At 31.5% G+C, this 13,008-nt stretch overlaps 1 protein-coding gene and 1 long non-coding RNA gene across 3 annotated transcripts in view; both read right to left on the bottom strand.

Annotated features, from left to right (window-relative positions):
• Positions 1–13,008, bottom strand: part of LOC144837528 (uncharacterized) — a 78,483-nt gene that overhangs the window by 9,010 nt on the left and 56,465 nt on the right. The gene's annotated exons all lie outside the window — the stretch shown is intronic.
• Positions 178–11,691, bottom strand: LOC144837517 (uncharacterized). The gene is made up of 16 exons (XM_078692672.1): positions 11,404–11,691; positions 9,994–10,085; positions 9,254–9,334; positions 8,538–8,580; positions 7,481–7,671; positions 7,044–7,262; positions 6,678–6,817; positions 5,815–6,026; positions 5,472–5,562; positions 5,069–5,119; positions 4,716–4,806; positions 4,188–4,292; positions 3,627–3,805; positions 2,771–2,860; positions 2,053–2,340; positions 178–1,663 (listed from the first exon to the last, which is right to left on the bottom strand). The coding sequence occupies exons 1-16, from the start codon at positions 11,450–11,452 to the stop codon at positions 1,498–1,500; spliced, it is 2,088 nt and encodes a 695-aa protein (XP_078548798.1). The 5' UTR covers positions 11,453–11,691; the 3' UTR covers positions 178–1,497.

The raw sequence follows: 13,008 nt of genomic DNA, 5'->3' as shown, positions 1-13,008 counted from the left end.
ACCCTAGGTCAGGATTGAACCCCAAACCTTGGGATTGGCAAGCATGTTAACCACCAGGCTACAGCTCCACTTTGTTAATACCAACAAACTCATTGATACAAATGTCGTCATTCATGTTCGGTGCTAGTATTGTTCAAACTATCCTTTTTAAAATGATTTGGCAACAAGTTAGGTCTGTTTTATTTTATTACCAATGTTTTGTCTCAAGCATGTTTAATGGTATAGGCACAATACATCTGTATACGATTGATATAAGATAATTCAACCAAAGAAAAATTAACCTAAGGCAACTGAGCTATTCCAAATATCTGGTTTAAGGTTGGTTCCTGCAAGAACAATGCAAGCGAATTGACCAATCACAAGCAACAGTTTGGATGATCCATTGTGTCATAGGTCAACTTGCATTGTTGAGTCCTAGTGCGAACCAACCTTTAGGAAAAGTTTCCTAACAATTAAATTCATCGAGTTCTGTAATACCAAGGCAATGTAACAGGTCACTGAGCTCGCCTTGCCAAGATAGGAACTTGTAACAGTCCTTTGATCTCATGTCTGGCTGCAACAAATACCGACAGTACTGTATTATGTACATATTCTTCACGGCATGCAGTGTCTGTTAAGAAGAGTGGAACTGATTATATCACAGCCACAGATAAACCCTTTGATCTCCAGAGCTCAGCGTCCTGTTGTTAGATTGCCTTGGTAATACCAAGTTTTTTATTGTATCTTTGTATAATCTATAAAAATATTGTATAACACATACATTCAACCAAATAACTAAATATTTTCATTTTTGTAATAAATGATTTCTTAACAAAGTTCTATATTGTGTTTATTATTTCAGAAGCGTTTGTTTTAAATATTTTCATAATTTGAAATAAAGTAACTAAAATCAAGGTGGGGTCTGATTATTATTATTATTACAGCTTAATAAAGATGGGGTCAGTAAAAGTTTTATCCCTGATGTACCTACATTTTTATGTATTATAATAACAAATATATTCTGTGTCTTTACCACACTGCTGTGGATGGCAAAATGTATTGATATTTCAGAAAGTGTGTACCACCACTATTGGGTAACAAGATCAAAGATCACACACCCTCTTAAAATGTGCTTATTTGGTCAGGAAATGTTATAGACGGCAGTTTTGCTTAATATTCGTAAAGAACAACATTTTGGCACACATAATGTGTCATACCTACAGTATATGAACTGGAATCGTCAATTGAACAGAACTTTGGGGTAAATAACCATACATACATAATTAAATACCTAACTTTCGCAAAAACTTTTTTAGCATAAAATAAATTAGGTTATACTACCATATTTGGTATAATTGCTGATTTTTTTTCATACATACTATTATTTCTTGTTGTTATATTTGTATACAAAAAAAAATTGAGTTGAACAGAAAATTTTGCTAAAAGCACGGAACGAATACATTCAATTTTTTATAGTTAATTTAATCAATAACAAGGGCAATAGATAGTTAATTGTATTTAAGTTGAAGGCTTCTGCCATGGTTTTCGATCAACGCCCTTATTTCCCGGGGTGTGCGTGTAACGACAGCTGTCTCCAAATGCGCATCCAGTTGTTCTCCAAAAGTAACATTCGTTGCCATTCACCGGTCCCTTCACCTTTGTTTTATCGATCTCCGTAACAGTACTGAAAAAAAAATGACATGCAATAGTGATATGACATGCAATAGTGATTTTTGATTGGTTCGTATTAAAAACTTACTAGAGGTTTTTATAGTCAAGACAGCGCAGGATATTGGTTTGCATACAATTAGCACACTTCAAGTTTGCTCATTTAAATTCAGGTCTGCAAATCTAATAAATTCTGGTTTACTTATTCACATATTATAAACCAACTACCTCAAAAGTGTCCCCCTTAGGCTTGATGTGATGGATAATCCAAACTGATGCTTGTGATTGGTCAACGCACTTGCATTGCATTGGGTCTACGCCATTATGTTGCATCCCAGTGGAAATTAAGCTACAGTATGTGTATGCTCTACATTTGGTGTTCTACACAAAAAAGCATGGACCTACCTTGGTTTTGTAACCACCTCAACTTTCTGAGCAGGCTTAAATTGAGTTTTCTGCATGGGTTTACTTGCAGCTACAGGTACTGTAGGCTTCACATTTTTTCGTATTATTGTTGTTCTAGGCTGACCAGATACAATTGGATTGTCTGGAAATTTGATGAGTAGCTGGCGACCGTGAAAATCTTTTCCTTGGAGTTTTTCTAAAGCTGTACTTGCCGATAACGCATTCTTGAAATTCACAAAAGCACAGAATTTTTCAGGCAGCATACGAACACTTGTAACTGGACCCCACCTGGTATTTAAAAATATTGAAATAAATATTGTAAATGGAGTTGTTATTACAATATTAGGAAGCTTTCAATTTGTGAACAACAACTAACATATTTTATTTTTTATTTTATTTTATTTCAATTCGCAATCAACAGCAGGGAGCCCGCCATTTACAGACTGGAATACATAAAAACCAAGACAAAAGAACATCAACAAGGTCCACAAGAACCAATTACAAACAACTCTTAATTTTCTATTTAAATAAAGATAAACAATTAAAGAAAATATCAACAGTAAAGTAAGTAATCTCGGTAATCTACAAGTAATACAAGTGAATATTATTATTTATTCACGAAAAAAATACAAAGCATAGCCTACATAACATAAACAGGTAAACAGTAGTATTATTTATTGTGTCAATTCAAATAAACAAAATATTCTTGTGCACTTACTGTGAAAATAATTCTTCTAAAATTTTTTGTGTGACTGTTGGTTGAACGTTTCCAATCCACAATGACGTTAAATTTTCAGGGTTGCGTGAACTATCAAAAAAATAAAACATTAAAAAAAATCATTATAGTGACATAGTAAACTGGAACAATGTTTATAGGACCTTTTAGTTTAGTTTCAGTTCTATTTCACACAACATATTACAATATGTATACATTTGTAAATAAATAATAACAAAACCATTTGATTGTGTGGATTACAATAAGCCATAATGGCTTTAAAGGCGAGGTGCGGGCAAAATATTTCTATTGATGATACATTCCAATAATTATCGATCTATAGTTTCCCCTATGTTTCATAATTTTTGGGATTTTATTTGTGTTACACAAGCTTGTTGAAAATAAGCACTTTCTTATCAGTGGGGGAAAGTTCAAATTAATTATTTTCATGCTATAGTATAGCAAAAATTATCCACCGTATATCCACCATCTTTTTTCACCTTCTAGGGAGTCACCAGACATGTTATTACATTAGGTTAACTACCTAACTACTGAAAAAAAGTCTTCCTGGTTTTTATGGCAGAATATTGCCAAATTTTGTATTTGACCATATTAAGGGAAATTCATGTTTTTTCGTCTTGATTTCTGTTACAAATATTTGATTTATGTACAATTAACCAGATATTATATTTAAAATTCATGCCTGTACCTGAGCTTTAAGTCTGAACCTCCAGATATACAAACAATAAATATGATGCAAGTAGAAAAACAATGCAAGATGTGCACTTTAAATAAGTTCTTCTAAGTACAAAAATGCATAACTGTACGTATGCATTAATAAAAATTAAAAAATATTTACTCCTGTCTATTTTCTGTAAGTGTTTGTGCTAAGTAGTCCTCTTCATCAGATATATATATGTCCTCTTCGGTTTCTGTAGTTTGCGGTACAATTCCACTGAGGAGAGAATCTAACGCCGCTTGTACCGATGTATATTGACGAATTGCTGCTTCACTTTGTTGTCTTGAAAAACCCATTTCCTAGGGAAAAAAATGAAAGCACTCAGAAACTGAGTGAAGTACTTGGCAAAATATTGCCACAGAGGGCGCATATTAATATTTCAGCCCATATTAAAAGAATACACTTTTTTTAATGAACTTGAATTTCAATAGCCATAGGTGGGATGCACAACAACTTTAAGTTGAGGTTCTACATCCGACAAATCTGTAACATACTTTCTGATAACCAATCAATAACCAAATAATCACCATAACAAATTAAAACATTGAAATACATTTTTTATATCGGTCGATTTAACAAAGTTTTGAATAAATGTGATTAATAAATTAAAAAATTAATACTGTACTGAGCATGCCCCAACAGTTTATAGAATTAAAATGAACAAAAATAGACATATCTTACAATAAGTTGGTGAGTTCTAACACGAATCAGTTCTTGAACAGCGTCATCACACTCTTTATCAAGTTTTAAAACATGTTCAAATGCTGCTTCTGCATCAGAATATAACTGAGGAGAAAATTGAAATAGAAAAACAATCAATTAATCAATATCAATCAATAAATATCAATCAATCCCAATCAATCTCAATAAATCAATGAATATCAATCAATCTCAATAAATCAATCAATATCAATCAATATCAATAAATCTCAATCAATCAATTAATATCAATCAATGAATATTAAACAATCAATCAATATCAATCTCAAACAATCAATCAATATCAATCAATCAATAGCAAAACAAATATTTTCTTTATAAACCAAGAAAATTCAGATAACATGGCAAGAAAAACAGGCCTTGAATTATTTTTCAATGCATAACAATTATTACAGATGCATTTCTATAACTACAGGTGTAGTTAGTGATGTCAACGACAAAATGTTATTCTTAATTGATACATTATGAGAAAATTGAATATAAACTTACTTTTAAACCAGCGAGGGCTCTTCCTTTTCTAAAATAACCTTTCGGCCAATCTTTATTCAGCTGAATTGCTTTTTTCGCATCTTCCAATGCTCTTTAAGAATTAAAAATACACTAGTTATCAACATGTGTTGATTTATTTTCAGACATCAATTTGTAATGAATGTTAAAGCTATAGTGAAACTGAGAATATTGAGTCTATAGCTCTCTCAAGTGTCCTTAATAGATGGTGTCCACTGAATAGGTGTTGGCCAATATATTGGCCATCGTTTGTTTCATGTCCCCTTAATCAGTGTACCAAAGAAGGGGCTCTACTGTAATTAAATGAAATTCTCAGTAAAAAAAAAGCAACTTACTTATCATGTTGGCCTATTCGGTCATAACAAAATGATCTATTACCAAAAAACCTATAAAAAAAATTGACAAAATAGCATCCATCAATAGAAGTACTGGAGGAATAAACCTTGAAATTCATATAAAAACTTATACAATTTATTTTCATATGATCAGCAAGAAAAAAAATCACACTAAAAAAACATGTAGACAGCTATTAACTTTTATGTATCTTTTATGTACATATATAAAACCAATAGGTTGGTTATGAACATATGTTATTCAAAAACAGCTTGAGGACTTTTTTGTAATGAAACTCAATGAAGAAAAATGAATTCAAAAGGTCGGCTAATTTTTTTTAATGAATACCTCATCTGTTTAAACAAAATAGACAGCATTTACTCCTAGCATCAAATGTAAACTCACCTAAAATCTTTTGAATCTAGATTAATAGCCTCTGTAAATAATTGAATAGCATCGGAATATAATCCTTGATTTGCCATTTCATTTCCTTTTACTAAAAAAAAAAGATGGAAGCCATTACTATTGTTAATAAATTGTCTAGTATTTATTCTGATTTATTAAATGTTGTTATTATTTATTTACAAGGCAAGACAAATTCACCAATTGCAGTTATTTTTATTCCTTTAAGTTGTATTCACTTATGGACCTTTTCAACCATGTGACAACATAAAAAGGTCAAAGTTTAACAAAACATTGATCACAGTGACAGGTAACATATTATTAAAGATTTGAGAAATAAACTTACCAGCAACTTTTCTGCTTTTGAGAACAACAGGATCCATCCCCTCAATACTTTCACCTTGATCTTTTGATTTTTTATCTTTCTTTTTGGTTGTAGTTGTTGTGGTGGTTATCTTTTTTGTAGCGGTTGCTGCAGCCCGTGTAAAAAAAGCGCTGTGCGTATCCCAGCCTTGGCCTTCTTCATCACTGGGCCCAGTATTACCATGTGAATCCAGTCTACAAAAAACAAATGGTTCTTGTCAAATATAATATAGATATATCAATATATATATATATGTTTATTTTCCTCCGACATAATAAGCAGAAACCTAGAAGATACCATGAATTGAAAGGGTGTACAACCAAATACAGTAGAACAATCTCTTTCATGACAAGCTGTGAAAGGAATGTGGGGCAATATAAATCTTAACATTCAAGCCAACCCCTATAGAGTATCACGATAGAGGGCGCTGCATGGTTGCTAGCCAACCAAAAAATGCGTTCAACGCTACTATGTTGATAAACTGTATAGATCTGTATTTCTATCAAATTATGTATCTTAGCTTGATTTTTTTTAACTGTAGTTGAAGAATAAATAGATTATTAAAAACAAATATTTAGTAATCTTTTGAAATTTTAGTTTTTAAAAATGTTTTAAGTTTTAAAATGACTACTTCAATAAGCCTATTCCAAACCATTGGTGAACTGAGAATCACTCAGGCAGGTTGAACCAAGGTTGAACGCATTTTTTGGTTGGCTAGCAACCACGCAGCATCACCTACCGTCGTGACATCAGCACCGTGATACTCTATATAATAAGGCAAAACTTTGCTGGAAGGTCCCAAAACTGTCCACTTAATAGGGGTTCTATTATTAATTTAAACTTACTTTTTATTTGTTGGCTCTTTTTTATTTTTGGGTTTTTGTTGATTTTGTTCTACATTTTCTTTTGTTGTATTTTTCTTGTCTGTATATTTTTTATTTTCAGCTGTTTTTGATGATTCCGTTTCTCCATCTAATCTTTCACTCTGAAAATTAAAAAAACATCCTTACAAGAAGATTGTATTGTATCTGGGAACGATCTAAAAAATGTATCTTTTCATTGGCATCTTGGTGATGGTTCAGTGGGTAAGGCACTCTCCCTATAAGAAAGAGGTTGCCTGTTCAGATCCAAAAATAAATAATATTTAAATAAATATACTATAAACAAAGAATTGATAATTTATTTTGATTTAAATAAGAACAAGAACTAACATAGTTATTTTCAGTTGCTATAAAAGATTCTTCTTCCTTTTTCTCTGCTATATTTTCATTTATTTTTTCTCCACTATCAGTATTTTTAGCCTTTTCATTAGTTCCTTTTTCTATTCGTTTTTTCTCTTTCTGTCTTTTTTTCTTTGCTTTTTTCTTTTCTCTTTGTTTCCGTTGTTTTTCCTCTTCTTTTACCAGTTCATCTGCATTTTTTCTTGCCTCCTAATAAAATGAGAAAAACTATTTTTTAAAGTAATTGTTTTATGAGAACGATATGGTAATGGTAAGCTAGCTTGTGAGAGGCATGGGTTCTAACTGTTTTTATCCATGTATATATAGCAACTAGAAAACATAAATATATGTTTAAAAATGTTTCACATACAATGATTAGTTTTCAGTTACAACTGTTTAAAGAAAAAGTAAAGAAGTTTGTTACTTACATCTTCTGAAGGGCGATTTTTGTTAATAGTGACATTTTCATCGGTTTTATTTGTATATATTCCTCGTCCAGAGTTGTTTGCCAAGTAGTGAATGAACTGTAAATCATCATCATCTTCATTTAAAAAGTCAGAATCATTTGAATAATCACTGCCATCGTCAAAGTCATCGCTATCGTAAAAATTGTTGAATCCTGTAGAAGAAATATTTAACATATTTAATACCTTGTTTGTTATGCAAAAAAAATATGGGATGGACTTCTGTCTACCTTGGTTCAGTAAATGTGCTTTTGGATAATTTTTTTAAGAGACTAAGAAATGGGTCGCAAATATATTTATCTATTAATAGAAGAATAATGCCTTAAGCAATATTGAACCTCCTACGACTGTCACAACCAATATTTGCCTACTACAGTACATTCTGTATTTCTATGTTATTCTACATCACTGCACACGGTCTATGAAAAGAATGCCTCACAATTAAAATGGTAAAAATTTAGAGAATTATGTATTTTTGTGTTTGGTACAACTAATCATTATCATACATGTAAAAGTTTAGATAGTATGTGGCATAGGTTAAGGGTTATCAATAATAAAACATCCTGGAGGATAAGATGTCTACACTATCAAACTAGTTTGACAAACAATGTGATGTGTCCAAATATGTTAGTGATGTGCCCAAATATGGTAGTGGTATGACATAATAATAATTATGGGCACATCACATTTTTTTGTCACATAAAGTTTGATAGTGCAGACAGAGCTTAATTGGTTTAGGCCTGTGTTCATTAGCTTTCATCTTCAACATGTTGTACTTACAGTATAATGCCTTGATATGTATGTTACTATTGCAGTACAATTCCTTCTCTGGGACACCCCTATTAAGGTTTATCGGATTATCGTGAGACTTTCCCATGGAAACGATCAAGGGGCAATATGCTTCAACACTAAACAGCAACCCCAATTGAGGCGGCACCTATTTGAAAGGGACACTTTCTTGACCTTTAAGGTGTCCCCTTAATAGAGGTTCTACAGTATTTAAATAATCAGGAATACTCACTTGCATTGAAAAACATTCTGGCAAAAAGATCAAACATGTCGGACTGTAAAAATAAGACGACATAAACACATTTAATATGTTTGCACAATGAAAAATGTCATAATTTGTATGGATGAACAGTTTGTGTGGGTGTGCTTTGATCAATAAAATACTAAGTGTTCAATACAAGCTACCACCAACAGAAACAACAACAGACAATAATGCCATGTTTATCTTGCATATGTACATACTTAAAAAAAGCTGATAGAGACAATTCAAGTATTTAAACAATTTGTATGCATTGAATATTGTTATAATTTTTATGTTATCATAAAGTAACAAAGAGTTAAAGCTTTGTCAACACTATCAAACTAGTTTGACAAAAAAAATGTGATGTGCCCAAATATGGTATTGATATGCTCAAATATAGTAGTGATATGACATCATCATGTCCATATATATGCACATCACATTGTTTTGTCACATAAAGTTTGATAGTGTAGACAGAGCTTTAATGTAGAGAATATTAATGCCTGTTGTTAATAATTTTCACTCCTATCTAGCAACAAGACAATAGAAATGACGTCAATCTGGAAAATTTAGTTAAATATATTTTGAATGAATCAATGGATTTATAAGAGAATTTCATCATGGTAACAACACCAAGATGCATATTAAGATGAACCCATAAAACTGCCTAAAAAACAACAGTAATATTTCTATTTATTTAAACTTACAGGAGACAAAATAATTTCGCTGCCATCTTCGGGTTCGTCTGATGTTAGGCGTTTGTAAGCTGCCGACACTTCTTGGAATTTCTAAACAAAAATTTGATTGAATTATTCATAAAAAAATGTCAATAATTTATAATACACGGAATACACATTGGATTCTTAAAAACATTTGATTTATACATACTTTTTTAGGTGTATTTACACTGTATCTATCCTCATTATCAACATCAGAATATTTCATGAAACACTGCATTTGTGAATCTAATTTAAACTCTCCTTTCGTTAAGCAACAAAAAGTGTGATGTGCCCAAATATGGTAGTGATATGCCCAAATATGGTAGTGATATGATGTCATCATGTCCATATAATATGGGCATATCACATTTTTGTTGTCACATGATAGTGTAGAATGAGCTTTACCTTTGTCCAATTCATTGTTCCTGTGTACTTTATGTGGATATTGCTAAAATCATTCTAAAGCTCTGTCTACACTATCAAACTTTATGTGACAAAAATGTGATGTGCCCATATATGGACATGATGATGTCATATCACTACCATATTTGGGCATATCACTAGCATATTTGGGCATATCACTACCATTATTTGGGCATATCACTACCAGATTTGGGCACATCACACTTCTTTGTCAAAGTAGTTTGATAGTATAGACAAAGCTTTATACATATTATTAATTAATAATAACATTTTACTTTCATAGGGAAGTATTATTCTTATAATACCTTTGTTGCGGATTCTGAGTTGTGGTGTTTATCAGGGTGCCATTTTAAAGCAAGTTTTTTATAGGCAGCTCTAATTTCTTCTTCGTCAGCTCCTAAGAAAAGAATGATAACGTCATATGTTTATACAAGTTCACGTTCTCTATTGTTATATTCTTTTGAAATAATCATAAACCTTAAAGAATCAGGTATTGAACCAGACTAAATAGCACAAAGATAAATATCTAGGTTAATATATTCATACATTACAAAATACAGAACCTATAGGAGAATAAGGGTTATATTATACCTAGGCAACCCATGTCATAATGGCAATCCATAGCATAACACTATGGTTCTGAGCTTTTAGATAGCACAATGGGTAAAATATTGAATCAATACATATGATATAGAACTGAATACTGTATATTTTCGTGAGTGGGGAATTTCCAAATATTTATTTGTTCCTTAAAAATACCACCTGCTCATTTTATTCATCAGACCAAAAAAAAATACAACTTAAACAAATTTCTCAAACGGTCTTCAAGTTGGAGAACTGATGATGAACTAATAATATTTTCAAATCATTTTAGTAATAGAATTTCCAACTATTGATGTTAACAATAAGTACTGTATTATTACTATTATTAGGAATTTAAAGTATGCTTCACACAAAAGTCTATATATACTAATTGTATCGTATGAATTGAAAAGAATCGTGACATCACAATAGGTAGAAAGGGATGTTGGTCGGGTTAATATTTGTTTCCCATGTCTACAAATCGAAACCAAACAGTTGCAATATTTTTTGCTGTAAAAAAAATTCTATACACGGATTGCATCTACGCATCTAGGCAAAGGTTGTGTTTCCGCAGACAAAACAAAAATTATCGGTTAATTGTTTAACCAATCAGGTAATTAATTAACAAATAAAGTGCGCATGATCAGTCATTACCGAACAACCAAGTGCCCAATCACAACGCAACAATTTGTCCTTCAGGTCAAAGGTTAAAAAATCTGATTTGAAGGAGATAATTATCGGTAATAATTTTTCTCAAGTAGAATCGGTTAAACCCCTTTTTCACTGGCAGTTTATCGGTTAATTATCAGTTATTTTTTGGCTGCGGAAATACAGCCAAAAAATGTAGCCACTGCGTATTATTAGGCCTAGGCCCAATGTTACAAATTTACTTTTTTATTGTGTCGTGCTTGAAATGAAATAAAATAAATATCAATCAAAATAGAATTATAAATTAAATAAATATTCTCATAATCATATGATTATTATGAATGCCTAGGCTTATCTGCAATTCTTTCTATCATAAGATGTCAATAAATTTGAAATCATATTACTAGGCGTCAATGAAGTTCAAAATTAAAAGAAGAATTGTCTAGGCATGGAACTTAGCTCCATGGTCTAGGCTATTAACTTGCCTCTCGGGATGCCTAAGATATCACAAGCTTCCTCGGTTGACAGTCCCATTTTCGCCCTCGTCAGTCACAGAATCTAAAACGGGTGTTGGGCTACGCCAGGCGGTTAAGATTTTGTAGCTCACTTTCAGGTTGATACGAAGTTTACTATTTACATATACAAAATGTTCAGTTAATCCTTGGATATCATAAACTCTTAGTATCAACAATATTGTTTTTAAGGCATGCCTGCTAGCTAGGCCTACAAAATTTTACCACAAAACACACTGTGCGAATCTCCTCTGCGATCGATCTCATACACACATGCGCATGTGTAAAACAAATATTAGTCACGTGGTAAGTTGCAAAAACTTGTTATTTTTTAGTACATATCCAAACCTTTGTACGTCATCTGGTACGGTACCCCGCCGTACCACAAACAGTGACTGTAAAAAAAACACAAAAAAAACTTACTATAAGCTACATTTAGGACACATATTCCTCTATTTCTCTTGTCAGAATCTAATGAAATGTTTAGTGAACATTTTTGACATCCAATTCTTTATCCATGCTGAGCTAGCTGAGAGCCGGAAACTTTGTGGGAAATGCCCATTTATGATACGTAAAAAAATGTATTTATTTATTTCAACAATATTTTCGAGGGTGGTCCATCCAGCGGAAGCTGGTCATTAGGGATCCTCACAAAAATACAATATGACGAGACATGTAACAATACAAAATTAAATTATTTAATTAATCACGCAGTTCGGGCACTTTTTTTTGTGAAAATAAAATAGAACTAGATAGATAGACGTATGGTTTATTGAGTATTAACTATATGTCTAATTATTTTTACTATGGAAGTTAGTACAGTTTCAGAATTGACAAACAGTCAACAATAGCGGTTATTGGCATTAGGCACAAATAATTTTAATTTATTCATATAATCATAATAATAATATACCTTAAATTGGGCATTAAATCATGTGTGACGGTATGTCCTACTACTACACGTCGTATATGACATCATAGAAATATGAAAGACGTCATGACACAAAATCTGATCTTGAACTTGTCAAGGAAGTTTAGGGCAAGACCTGATCAAATTGAAAGATGATCAAATAACGTCAATCATGAGGAAGTTAAGTCAAAATGGTAAACCATTCATGAAAAGGCGTCGATCAATGCAACTTTTTTCTTTATTAATATTTACTATTACATTTTCTTTTTAATAATAGGGGTAAGCTGACTCATTGAGTTACAGCGATTATTTTGCTTAAGCTGCCCTTACCCAGCATTTTATTCATCTCTCTTTTTTTAAAAATATATATGTATATTGTATTGATTTTATGTTGGTCGAATAAAATAAACGAAATATAAATAAAAGAGCGAATATTTTGTATTAAATGAGTAGGCCTAATAGAGCACGTACAAAACATGCCTCTATAGTGATGTTAAATAATATAAAAAATACCGTCCTTTTTCAACATTTTGAATTTTATTTGTTCATTATGAAAATTAAATACTGTAGTAAGATTTTCGTGTATTAAATAAATATAGAATACAATGAAAATAAATATTATTTATTGCAAAAATAAATGATGTCAAGTTAGTCAAGACAAAATAGAC

This window comes from Antedon bifida, chromosome 3 (assembly GCF_963402885.1).
Source record: "Antedon bifida chromosome 3, ecAntBifi1.1, whole genome shotgun sequence".
Taxonomy (NCBI): Eukaryota; Metazoa; Echinodermata; class Crinoidea; order Comatulida; family Antedonidae; genus Antedon; species Antedon bifida.
Note: the sequence above shows the minus strand (reverse complement) of the source record. Positions and strands in the feature narration are given on the sequence as shown.